The sequence below is a fragment of the Salarias fasciatus genome, chromosome 22, assembly GCF_902148845.1.
Source record: "Salarias fasciatus chromosome 22, fSalaFa1.1, whole genome shotgun sequence".
Classification (NCBI taxonomy): Eukaryota; Metazoa; Chordata; class Actinopteri; order Blenniiformes; family Blenniidae; genus Salarias; species Salarias fasciatus.
Window position 1 is genome coordinate 15,598,260 of NC_043765.1, and position 14,389 is coordinate 15,612,648.

A 14,389-nucleotide genomic window follows, 5' to 3' on the forward strand; every position below is an offset into this window, starting at 1 on the left:
AGTGGAGACCTCTCTTCTTGCTGCAGCTGGAATAAAAGAATCAAGGAAGTCATCGTTGGTGCATTTAATTAGTAGAATTTCCACAACAGTTTACAATCATCAGCTAAACAGTTTCACAACATAAAGACTGACAGAAGATGTTCTATTCTTCTCCACAGGATTTTACTGACTTTGCAACGGGAGGTGAAACTAAAACACCCAGGAAGCTGAATTAACTACGCTTGAACCAAACATACCATACCATAACATACCATAAACATGTAGAAACATTCAAAAACAATACAATCAATTCTTTATGCATATGAATTGACATTTCTGTTTTTACTTTTCTGGGTCTTTATGTATTGTATTTTGAATTCAATAGTGATAAAAGACATTGTTTTTAAAATAATCAATTGCATCAGCATGATTTCTTCTTTACTGGTAGTTTGAGGAACTTCAAAAAACAGTGAAGCAGTGAAGACACTTTGCAAATGAAATTGACCACACCACAACACAGAACTCCTTCAATAACTGCAGTAAGCAGAAATAACACATTCAAATGTAAAATGATGTTATTTGTGACAAAACAATAAACATAAGCAAAAAAAGGAGACGATGAATACAAACATTGATTTTGTGAATAGGAAATGTTCAACATACAAATACATGAGTCCAGGGAAATTATTGATTAGCGCTCCCATACAGTGTCTAAATGAATAATGTTCAATTTCAAAACAAATTCATTTGGTCACTTGGAATTATTCATGCAATCTTACAGAAATTTAGAAATCACAGAACAAAACACAAAGTTGAATCAGATCTTCTCAGCTACTGAGGGCAGACTGTGCCTAATGCACAAACAAACGGTTGCATGCGAGAGCACTTTACATCATTCCACTTCTTACTCGCACCGAGGTTGGTTTCAACACATGACTCTGGTCCTCCATAGTTGTTTGGCTCTCCAGGACTCCAAAAGACAAAATTGACCCTGGATCCGTCAGACCACATCCATCTTGAGTCCTCATGAAGGTCGGTGAGTCCAATCCAGGTGCGTCCTTCAGCATGGTCAAAGTTCTGAATCAGTGATTTGACAAAGTTATGTTCCTGCACACTGTGGATGGACACCAGGTTGGCTCCCAGTGACACACAGTGGCGTTCTGCTGCAGCCCAGGTCTTAGCTGTGGCGAAATACCGATAGCAGCGGCCATTGAAGTTGAACCAGAACGCTGGACAACCGCCACGCTGGAGCTTTGTGTTTTTCTCCTCCAAGGGAGTCGCAGCACAAAGAGCGAGGAAACACAAAAAGAGGAAAAACATCATGTTGAAGCTTCAAATGTCTCTGAGTGAGAAGGCCTTGATGTCTTGCTGGAGCTGTTCAGAGCCGTTTGAGGAGACTGTATCTCACAGAGGAGAAAGTCTTTTATATACCTGAGAGAGGCGGAGCTGCACTGAGAGAGTTTTATCAACAGCTTTCACCAGGTCAATAAAAATTGGTGATCAACTATATTTTTTTTGGCTTGTTGTCACCAATTTCTTGCCTCCCATTGATCGTCTGGAGTGTAGCTAATTGAAAAAACGTATCTTTGCACTCTCTTCCTTCTCTCCTCTGTTTTTTTTTTTTTTTTTTTGCTTGTTTGTTCACTTGTTTGTTTCCTTCACTCTCTGTCTCTCTACTTGTCTTTCTGTCCCCCTGTCAGGTCCAGCAATATCATGGATCAGTACTCAAAATAAATAAAATAAAGGAAGAAACCATGTTATCAAGAGGAGCTTTATACTTATAAAGTCCTTTTGGAGGAGCAACTCTGTCAGGCACATAACAGCAGCCAGACCTCCATTCTGCTGCTTCCATGCTGGACAGAACAGGAAAAGAAAAAGTCTCACAAACCCCAGCAAAGTCTTCCAGGAGCTGGTGGTGAGTTCGGAGCAGATCCATGGTCAGAGCTTGGACAGGTGGAGGACTGGGGCTGAAATCCAGAGGTGAGCTGGTCCTGCAGGCCATGCAGGTCATCGATCTGATGGATGATGTATATATATATATATATATATATATATATATATATATATATATATATATATATATACACACAATGGGGGAAATAAGTATTGAATGCATTAACTGTTTTGTCATTACATTTATTTCCAAAGATGCAATTCATGTGACATTTCTTCCAGACACTGGTATTAACTCAAATAATCCACACATGAAAAGAAATCACAACATTCAAATCCATAAATAGTGATTATGTGGAATTAAGTGCAATAAAAGTATTGAACACACTATCTGAAACTCGTTTAATACTTTGTGGAGAAGCCTTTGTTTGCAATGACTGCTTCCAGACGCTTGTTGTATGTATGAACTAATCGCCCACACTGCTCAGGTGTGATTTTTGCCCATTCCTCCGCACAGATTGTCTTCAAATCCTGAATATTCTTTGGTGCCCTCTGGTGAACCCTTATCTTCAGTTCTTTCCACAAATGTTCGATCGGATTTAAGTCAGGTGATTGACTGGGCCATTCTAACACATTGATTTTCTTTTTTTTAAACCATTCGAGAGTCAACTTTGCCGTGTGCTTCGGATCATTGTCCTGTTGAAAGGTCCAGCCCCGTCTCATCTTCATCATCCTGGTGGATGGCAGGAGGTTCATCTCAAGAATTTGCCGATAGATGTTTCCATTCATTGCTCCTTCAATTATATGAAGTCTGCCAGTACCACGAGATGAGAAACAACCCCATGCCATGATGTTTCCACCACCAATCTTCACTGTTGGTATAGTGTTATTTGGGTGATGTGCAGTGCCATTTCTCCTCCAAACATGGTGTGTAGTATGACAGCCAAAAAGTTCAATTTTGGTCTCATCTGACCAGACAACATTCTCCCAGTATTCCACAGGCTTATCCAGATGCTGTTTAGCAAACTTTAGACGAGCTTCAACATGCCTTTTTTTGAGGAACGGAGTCTTGCGGGCTGAGCGTCCATAGAGGCCATGGCAGTGGAGTGCATTGCCTATCGTTTTCTCTGTAACACTTGTACCTGCTGCCTCCATGTCTTGCTGGAGTGCTTTCCGGGTGGTCCTTGGCTCTTTGAGAACTCTTCTGACCATCTTTCTGACTCCCTGGTCAGAAATCTTGCGAGGAGCTCCTGTGCGCGGCCTGTTGATGATAAGGTGATGCTTCTTCCACTTGCGGATAATGGCCCCAACGGTGCTTACTGGAATACTCAGATTCTTTGAGATAAGTCTGTAACCAGTTCCATTCTGATGCTGAGCAACAATCAGGCTGCGAAGGTCTTGAGAGAGCTCCTTGCTTTTACCCATCATGAGATGTGTCTTATTTGACTACTTGGTGAAAAACAACCTGTTTATAGGGCCATCAATTAGCACTAACCCAGCTGATGTTGGTTTGCACTTATAGGAAGTACAAAGACTAATTACTTTCAGGTGTGAGATGGTATGGTGCCTTTCCTTGACAAACTATACAGCTTTCCCATGGTGTGTTCAATACTTTTTTCCTGTGTTATTGCACTTAATTCCACATAATCACTATTTATGGATTTGAATGTTGTGATTTCTTTTCATGTGTGGATTATTTGAGTTAATACCAGTGTCTGGAAGAAATGTCACATGAATTGCATCTTTGGAAATAAATGTAATGACAAAACAGTTAATGCGTTCAATACTTATTTCCCCCATTGTATATATGTGGAGATCTCTCATGGACAGACAAAGTCCTGCATGGCATGTACCACCGACAAATTGAAGAAGAGGCTGACATTGGAAAAACATACCAGTGGCTAGAAAAGGCTGGACTGAAGGACAGCACAGAGGGACTAATCATGGCTGCACAAGAACAGGCCCTTAACACAAGACCAATAGAGGCCGGGATCTACCACACCAAACAAGACCCCAGGTGCAGACTGTGCAAAGAAGCCCCAGAGACAGTACAGCACATCACAGCAGGGTGTAAGATGCTGGCAGGCAAGGCATACATGGAACGGCACAACCAGGTAGCGGGCATCGTGTACAGGAACATATGTACCGAGTATGGACTGGAGGTCCCAGGATCAAGATGGGAGACACCTCCAAAGGTGGTCGAGAACAATCGAGCCAAGATCCTGTGGGACTTCCAGATCCGGACTGACAAGCAGGTGATGGCCAATCAACCAGACATAGTGGTGGTGGATAAACAGCAGAAGACAGCTGTGGTGATCGATGTAGCAATCCCAAGTGATGGCAACATCAGGAAAAAGGAGCACGAGAAGCTGGAGAAGTACCAAGGTTTAAGGGATGAGATAGAAAGAGTGTGGGACGTGAAGGCAACAGTGATACCAGTAGTGATCGGGACACTGGGCGCAGTAACCCCCAAGCTGGGAGGATGGCTCCAGCAGATACCAGGAGCAACATCTGAGAGCTCTGTTCAAAAGAGCACAATCCTGGGAACAGCTAAGATCCTGCACAGAACCTCAAGCTCCCAGGCCTCTGGTAGAGGACCCAAGCTTGAAGGAGACAGACACAATACCGCCGGGGTGGCGAGAACACAATTTATTTATATATATATAATTTATATATATATATATATATATATATATATATATATATATATATATATATATATATATATATATATATATATATATATATATATATATATATATATATATATATATATATATATATACACATATATATATATATATATATATATATATATATATATATATATCCATCCATCCATCCATCCATCCATTTTCTACCGCTTATCCGGGGCCGGGTCGCGGGGGCAGCAGTCTCAGCAGGGATGCCCAGACTTCCCTGTCCCCAGACACTTCCTCCAGCTCCTCTGGGAGGATCCCAAGGCGTTCCCAGGCCAGCCGAGAGACATAGTCTCTCCAGCGTGTCCTGGGTCTTCCTCGGGGTCTCCTCCCAGTGGGACTTGCCCGGAACACCTCCCTGGGGAGGCGTCCAGGAGGCATCTTAAACAGATGTCCGAGCCACCTCAGCTGGTTCCTCTCGATGTGGAGGAGTAGCGGCTCCACTCCGAGCTCCTCCCTGGTGACTGAGCTCCTCACCCTATCTCTAAGGGAGCGCCCAGCCACCCTACGGAGGAAGCTCATTTCGGCCGCTTGTATCCGGGATCTTGTCCTTTCGGTCATGACCCAAAGCTCATGACCATAGGCGAGGGTGGGAACGTAGATTGACCGGTAAATCGAGAGCTTCGCCTTTCGGCTCAGCTCCTTCTTCACCCTGACGGACCGATACAACGACTGCATCACTGCAGCCGCTGCACCGATCCGCCTGTCAATCTCACGCTCCATCCGTCCCCCACTCGTGAACAAGACCCCAAGATACTTGAACTCCTCCACTTGGGCTAGGGTCTCTCCACCAACCTGGAGGGGGCAAGCCACCTTCCTCCGGTCGAGGACCATGGCCTCGGATTTGGAGGTGCTGATCCTCATCCCTGCCGCTTCACACTCGGCTGCGAAACGCCCCAGTGCATGCTGTAGGTCCGGGTTCGATGAAGCCAACAGGACAACATCATCTGCAAAAAGCAGAGATGAAATCCTGTGGTTCCCGAACCGGACCCCCTCCGGCCCCTGGCTGCACCTAGAAATTCTGTCCATGAAGATTATGAACAGAACCGGTGACAAAGGGCAGCCCTGCCGGAGTCCAACATGCACCGGGAACAGGTCCGACTTACTGCCGGCAATGCGGACCAGACTCCTACTCCGGTCATACAAAGACCGGACGGCCCTTAACAAGGGGCCCCGGACTCCGTATTCCCGGAGCACCCCCCACAAGACACCACGAGGGACACGGTCGAATGCCTTCTCCAAATCCACAAAACACATGTGGACTGGTTGGGCAAACTCCCACGAACCCTCGAGCACCCTATGGAGGGTATAGAGCTGGTCCACTGTTCCACGACCAGGACGAAAACCGCATTGTTCCTCCTGGATCCGAGGTTCGACTATCGGTCGGATCCTCCTCTCCAGTACCCTGGAATAGACTTTCCCGGGGAGGCTGAGGAGTGTAATCCCCCTATAGTTGGAGCACACCCTCCGGTCCCCCTTTTTAAACAGGGGGACCACCACCCCGGTCTGCCAATCCAGAGGCACCGTCCCTGACCGCCACGCGATGTTGCAGAGACGTGTCAACCAAGACAGTCCCTGCACATCCAGAGACTTAAGGTACTCAGGCCGAATCTCGTCCACCCCCGGTGCCTTGCCACCGAGGAGCTTGCCAACCACCTCAGTGACTTCAGCTTGGGTGATGGACGAGTCCACCTCTGAGACCTCAGCCTCTGCTTCCTCCACGGAAGACGTGGCGACGGGATTGAGGAGGTCCTCAAAGTATTCCTTCCACCGTCCAACAATATCCCCAGTTGAGGTCAGCAGCTCCCCACCTCCACTGTAAACAGTGTTGGCGGAGACCTGCTTTCCCCTCCTGAGGCGCCGGACGGTTTGCCAGAATTTCTTCGAGGCCGACCGATAGTCCTCCTCCATGGCCTCCCCAAACTCCTCCCAGATCCGAGTTTTTGCCTCCACAACTGCTCGGGCTGCAGTTCGCTTGGCCTGCCGGTACCCGTCAGCTACTTCGGGAGTCCCATGAGCCAGCAAGGCTCGATAGGACTCCTTCTTCAGCTTGACGGCAGCCCTTACTTCCGGTGTCCACCACCGGGTTCGGGGGTTGCCGCCATGTCAGGCACCGGAGACCTTACGACCACCGCTCCGAGCAGCTGCTTCGACAATGGAGGTGGACAACATGGTCCACTCGGACTCAATGTCCCCAGCCTCCCTCGGGACATGAGAGAAGCTCTCCCGGAGGTGGGAGTTGAAAGCCATGCTGACAGAGGGTTCCGCCAGACGTTCCCAGCAGACCTTCACAACACGTTTGGGTCTGCCAAGTCTGTCCGGTTTCCTCCTCCGCCAGCGAATCCAACTCACCACCAGGTGGTGATCGGTCGACAGCTCTGCCCCTCTCTTCACCCGAGTGTCCAAAACACGCGGCCGGAGGTCAGATGACACGACAACAAAGTCGATCATCGACCTCCGACCTAGGGTGTCCTGGTGCCAAGTGCACTTATGGACACCCCTGTGCTCGAACATGGTGTTCGTTATGGACAAACTGTGACTAGCACAGAATTCCAATAACAAAACACCACTCGGGTACAGATCGGGGAGGCCATGCGATCCAATCACCCCCTTCCAGGTCTCACTGTCGCTGCCCATGTGGGCGTTGAAGTCCCCCAGTAGAACAATGGAGTCCCCAGTCGGAGCACTGTCCAGCACCCCTCCCAGGGACTCCAAGAAGGCCGGGTACTCTGCACTGCTGTTCGGCCCGTAAGCCGAGATAACAGTGAGGCACCTATCCCCGACCCGAAGGCGCAGGGATGCAACCCTCTCGTTCACTGGGGTGAACTCCAACACATGGCGGCTGAGCTGTGGGGCTATAAGCAAACCCACACCAGCCCGCCGCCTCTCACCGCGGGCAACGCCAGAGAAGTGGAGAATCCAGCCCTTCTCGAGAGGTTGGGTTCCAGAGCCCAGGCTATGTGTGGAGGTGAGCCCGATTATATCTAGCCGGTACCTCTCAACCTCCCTCACAAGCTCGGGCTCCTTCCCCGCCAACGAGGTGACATTCCATGTCCCTAGAGCCAGTCTCTGTGTCCAGGGATCGGGTCGCCGGGCACCCTGCCGTCGGCTGCCACCCAATCCACACTGCACCCGGCCCCTACGGTTCCCTCGGTGGGTGGTGAGCCCACCGGAGGTCAGGCCCACGTCGTCCATTCGGGCTGAGCCCGGCCGGGCCCCGTGGGCAAAGACCCGGCCACCAGGCGCTCGCTTACGAGCCCCAACCCCAGGCCTGGCTCCAGGGTGGGGCCCCGGCTGCGCCATACCGGGCGACGTAACGACCTTTGTTCTTTTTCTACTCATAGGGGGTTTTGAACTGCTCTCAGTCTGGCCCGTCACCCAGGACCTGTTTGCAAATGGGAGACCCTACTAGGGGGCATAAAGCCCCCCGGCAACATAGCTCCTGGGATCATGCGGGCTCTCAAACTCCCCCACCACGTTAAGGTGGCAGTTCCAGGGGGAGATATATATATATATATATATATATATATATATATATATATATATATATATATATATATATATATATATATATATATATATATATATATGTATGTATATATATATTAGGGATGGGACGAGATCGAATGCCGCGAGATTGAGTACGTTTATATAAAGGCAAAAACTCTTTATTAACTAGAATATTGATGGAATAATACATTACATGGCGCACAGCCATATAAACACGTGTAAAACCCTGAATATGCTCATATTCATATTTAAAAACCCAGTCGAAAGGGACATGAAATACTGTTCTGCGCATGTTCTATCCGCAAGAAATCTTGGTCTTTTGAGTACACAAACTACTTGTCATACAGTTTAACTGATACGACGTGAAGAAAATGTGCGGAAACAACAGTTCAGTTCTTCTCTTTTATTGAAAAAACGGTGCATCGCATCAATGAACATTTTACCACGTCTTGCCGGCTTACACTCTTTTCCTAACAACATGCAGAGAGAGCCTGCAGCGGCTGCAGCACCCTTCTTCCTCTGTGGTGTCTGTGTAAAATAAGGTTGAACATGCAAACAGCACACCTAGTGGCATGAACTGCAAATGCACAAATGCAGTAATGGCGTCGTTTGTGCCCCGCGGTTTGAATGGGAAAAGGCGAACAAGGCGGCCGCCGAGGGCGCAGTGTACAGTGGAGGGCGCCGAGGCTGTTCAAGTGGACTCAATCTCGTGAATTTATCCAAATGTAACAAATTACATAAGAAACTCTGTCTCAGTTATGAACTTAACAGTTTTCTGAGAAAATACCTGAGATCTGAGAGAAGTAGCAATGATTTGACTTTGCTCCTTTTACTCAGTTTGGATTGAATGAAGACAAAGTGGCAGCAGTGCAACAACAATCCATCCAGCTTCCATAGTGCTCTGGAGCTGATCCCCACTCTCAACTGAGCAAGGCAGAACACACCCTGCACAGGTCTCAGAAACACACACACACAGAGAAAAAAAAAAAAAAAAAAAAAAAAGAAACACACACACATTCACACCTACAGTCAGATTGAAGTTGCCTGGTTCAAACAGAGAACCAGGAAGTAAAATGCAGTTCAACAGTTACTTCTGTTTAATGAAACAACATTTCACTGGAAGACTGGAATTACAGGAAAGTTTACTTTGATTTAAGAGTAGTGGAATTCTAATCAATTTCAGCCAGCTCTGAAGTCAAGGACACTTCAACAGAAGAACTCCACCCAGAGTTCCCTGGAATCAGCTCCATGCAGCAGTAAACCTAAGAAGGCTGAAATCTAATTTATGTTGAACAATAAAGATGGATTATTCACAGTAGATATTAAAACTATATCTATTCTAGGAGGTATTTGTTCTGGCGGTGTGATATTAATGTTCTGCACATCTGATAAGTTTACTTTGATTTAAGAGTAGTGGAATTCTAATCAATTTCAGCCAGCTTTGAAGTCAAGGACACTTCAACAGAAGAACTCCACCCAGAGTTCCCTGGAATCAGCTCCATGCAGCAGTAAACGTAAGAAGGCGGAAATCTAATTTATGTTGAACAATAAAGATGGATTATTCACAGTAGATATTAAAACTATATCTATTCTAGGAGGTATTTGTTCTGGTGGAGTGATAGTAATGTTCTGCACATCTGATAACAGAGTTTGGGACTCGAGTCGCAACGTGACGACTTCAGACTCCACAGTTGACAGTTTTTACGATTGTACTTTTGTTGACGTAATGATCAAATCAATATTTGGAGTAATTTGTGGTCTTTCTAGAGCAGGAGGCCTTTAATCTGAGACACACTGCCAGAGACCCTCGACTTAAACTGTAAACAGCAATATGATGTCCAAACACGACCCAACAAAAAGGGGATCAGAACACATTGACATGTCACAGAAAACTGAGAATTTATTCATTTTCTGTCAAAACTTTGATATACGAAAACAACACTTCAGAAAAGATGTGACTTGAGCTGACTGAAGGTTGAGGAGACACAAGGGGAGACCGAAGCCAACATGTCCTTGTTTTTAATGGTTGTTGAACTTTGACACATGAAGGAAAGTTGTCACGTTTGAGTTTTTACATCTTTGTTGTAGAATCAAACATCTTATCAGTGCACTTGATTAGACTGCAAAGAATTAAATAAAAACTTGTGAACATCTCCAGCCAACCATGTCAAAAACATCATATAATCTGTTATTGTACCAGAACATCAACCAATCTGATACGGTCGACAGGTTTAGTGTGATTAACTCTGGTACAGATCTCTAATGTCAGTGAGGAACGTGAGTTGATTTGACTCCCCATCTGGCCTGCCTCTGCAGGAGTAATCCATAAGTCAGTTTGACATGGGATTTATAAAAATACACAGAAAACTGTAGTTCGCAACTAAAATTTTTCTGAGAAAATTTCTCAGGTTGATAAAAGTTTCGTTGGCTGTGCCTTCCACAAATTGAGGGATGGAACAAAATTTATGAGTATATTGATGACAGGAAGGCCTTGGTTTTTCTCTGGAATGATAGGACTTATCAGTGAACTTGCAATCTCAATCAAAATATCTTTGAGTGACAATAAAGGAGAAAATTAAACAAAAAAAAAACAAAACTGCGGTTAGACCAAGAAGAATGTGCTCTCAGTATTTTCCTCTTTCTTTTTTGGCAGCTAAATTTTGCAAGGAATTTTTCCAAATGTAACAAATTACATAAGAAACTCTGTCTCAGTTATAAACTTAACAGTTTTCTGAGAAAATACCTGAGATCTGAGAGAAGTAGTAATGATTTGACTTTGCTCCTTTTACTCAGTTTGGATTGAATGAAGACAAAATGGCAGCAGTGCAACAACAATCCATCCAGCTTCCATAGTGCTCTGGAGCTGATCCCCACTCTCAACTGAGCAAGGCAGAACACACCCTGCACAGGTCTCAGAAACACACACACACAGAGAAAAAAAAAAAAAAAAAAAAAAAAAGAAACACACACACATTCACACCTACAGTCAGATTGAAGTTGCCTGGTTCAAACAGAGAACCAGGAAGTAAAATGCAGTTAAACAGTTACTTCTGTTTAATGAAACAACATTTCACTGGAAGACTGCAATTACAGGGAAGTTTACTTTGATTTAAGAGTAGTGGAATTCTAATCAATTTCAGCCAGCTCTGAAGTCAAGGACACTTCAACAGAAGAACTCCACCCTGAGTTCCCTGGAATCAGCTCCATGCAGCAGTAAACGTAAGAAGGCTGAAATCTAATTTATGTTGAACAATAAAGATGGATTATTCACAGTAGTTATTAAAACTATATCTATTCCAGGAGGTATTTGTTCTGGCGGTGTGATATTAACATTCAGCACATCTTATAACAGAGTTTGGGACTCGAGTCTCAACGTGTCGACTTCAGACTCCACAGTTGAAAGTCAATTTCCGACTGTGCTTTTGTTGACGCAATGATCAAGGCAATATTTGCAATATTTAACTTCCAATCAGTCCTGGAACTAAAACCAAGCGGAAAATCTTTGAATTTTCAGACTTTTCCTCCAGTTTAGTTCCAAATTCAGATCCAATCTTTACAGTGGGTGACTTTAACATTCACGTAGATGCTGACACTGATCGCCTCAGCACTACATTCAGGTCATTACTTCATGCAATTGTCTTTTCGCAGAAGGTGAATAAACCTACTCATTACTTCAATCACACCCTCGATCTTGTTCTCACTTATGATAATGACATTGATCAACTAACAGTTTTTCCCCACAACCCTGTACTATTTGATCACTTCCTGATATGATTTGAGTTTACATTAACTGGCTTTAAAGCACCTGGGAAAAAAAAATAATGTAGGAGATGTCTGTCAGAGAATACTGTGACCAAATTCAAGGAAATGATCCTGTCAGTATTAACTTCATTCCCATATGTGGCCCAATGGACAGCAGCTGTCCCAGTATCAGCCCCACTCAAGTTGATTTAGTTGTAGATGGAGTGGCAGCCTCACTCCGCTCCACGCTTGAATCGATTGCTCCCCTGAAGATAACAACAACTGAGGGGAGGATAGCTCCATAGTATAACAAACAACTGTCAACATCAAAGGAATCAGCTCGAAAACTAGAGAGGAAATGGCATCTAACCCAACTGGAAGTATTATGTACTGCCTTGAAAGAAAGTCTGTTAACCGTAAAGAAAGCTGCCGACTATTCCTCCTAATGGAAGAAAACCAGAACAACCCCAGGTTCCTCTTTCATACTATAGCCAGGTTGACAAAAAGCCACAGCTCTGTCGAACCTCAGATCCCATTAACCTTAAGCAGTAATGATTTTGGAAACTTCTTTAACAACAAAATCATAACTATTAGAGATAAAATTGAAAGCACATTCCCCAACGTGGTCACAGACCGATCAATCACATCCTCAGATCTGTCAGTAGAACCTGACTCACAACTACTCAGTTTCCATCCTATTGAACTCTCTGAGTTATCCTTAATTGTGGCCGAAACTCAACCTACAGCTTATTCATTGGATCCAATCCCAACAAGACTGTTTCAAGGCATTTTCCCCCTGATCAGCACATCAATATTAGATCAGATCAACCTATCTTTAGTAACAGGTTATGTACCACAAACCTCTCCTCAGAAAGCCCACCCTTGATCTCGGTGTTCTCTCAAGTTACAGACCAATATCCAACCTTCCCTTTATTTCTAAAATCCTAGAGAACGTTGTTGCAAGTCAGCTTTGTTAGCATTTATGTAACAATGACCTATTTGAGTCTTTTCAATCGGGTTTCAGAGCTCATCACAGTACAGAGACAGTACAGAGGTAAAAGTCACTAATGATCTTCTCACAGCCTCAGATAGAGGACTGGTCTCTGTTCTGGTTCTGGTCCTGTTAGATCTCAGTGCTGCATTTGATTCTGTTGATCATGATATCCTTCTACAGAGACTAGAATATATTATTGGGAAACACTTTACTTGAAGCACCCGGTATAACACATTATAAGTGTTTCTAAGTAGATATGAACACTCATAAATGATCACAATGCAGTCACAATAACTCACTATACAGCATAGGATCAGGGTTAGGGTTAGGTCCTGGCATTGTGATAATCTATGAATGTTTATAACTATAGCTACACACGTTATAATGGCATTATAATGCTTTATAAATGTACTTATAATGTATTATACAGGGGGGCTTCAAATAAAGTGTTACCTATTATTGGGATTAAAGGTTCAGCATTAAACTGGTTTCAATCATGTTTAACAGACAGGTTCCACTTCGTCAATGTTAACAAAGACTCTTCTGCTTCTTTCAAAGTTAAACGTGGAGTTCCACAGGGTTCTGTTTTAGGACCTACACTCTTCACATTATACATGCTTCCTGTAAGGAACATCATCAACAAACACTCCATTAACTTCCACTGTTATGCAGATGATACAGAGGTCTACTTATCTATGAAGCAAGATGACACCGATCGACTTGTCAAACTAGAAGCTTGTCTTAAAGACATAAAAACCTGGATGAGTCGTAATTTTCTCCTCCTTAATTCAGATAAAACAGAAGTTATTTTATTTGGCCCAAAACACCTGATGAAAAAATTATCTAAACAAATACTGACCCTAGATGGTGTTGCTTTAACTCCCAGTAACACTGTGAGGAACCTGGGACTGATCTTTGACCAGGACTTATCCTTAACTCCCCCATTAAACAGGTCTGCAGGACCTCCTTTCACCTGCATGATATTTCTAAAATTAGGAACATGCTCAAAGCGATGCTGAGAAATTAATCCATGCATTTCTTAACTCCAGAGTAGGCTACTGTAATTCCTTGTTATCAGGGGGCCCCGATAACTGCCTAAAAAGTCTTCAACTGATTCAAAATGCTGCAGCAAGAGTTCTCACAAGAACCAGTAGGAGAGATCTCATCAGCACAATATTACCTTCTCTTCACTGGTTTCCTGTTAAATGTAGAACAGAATTCAAAATCCTCCTCTTAACCTATAAAGCCCTGAACAACCAGGCCCCATCATATCTTAAAGAGCTATTAATCCCATACTGTCCCAGGAGAACGCTTTGTTCTCAGAGTGCTGGTCTGCTGGAGGTTCCAATGCTCCTCTGAAAGTAAAACAGGAGGTCGAGCTTTCAGCTATCAGGCTCCTGTTATGTGGAACCAGCTCCCAGTTTCTGTTAGGGAGGCTGACACAGTCTCTGCTTTCAAGGCTCGGCTTCAGACCTTTCTATTTAGTAAACCTTACAGTTAGGGCTGGTTCAGGTCTTCCTGGACCTTTTTTCTTGTTTGGTGCTGTAGGCTGGGAGCTAGCTAGCTAGCTAGC

At 44.5% G+C, this 14,389-nt stretch overlaps 1 protein-coding gene across 1 annotated transcript; it reads right to left on the minus strand.

The window, feature by feature from the left end:
* Positions 1-810: 810 nt before the first annotated feature.
* LOC115409786 (lactose-binding lectin l-2-like) lies at positions 811-1,364 on the minus strand. Its single transcript, XM_030121063.1, has one exon. The coding sequence runs from the start codon at positions 1,300-1,302 to the stop codon at positions 811-813; it is 492 nt and encodes a 163-aa protein (XP_029976923.1). The 5' UTR covers positions 1,303-1,364.
* Between the last annotated feature and the right edge of the window lie 13,025 nt (positions 1,365-14,389).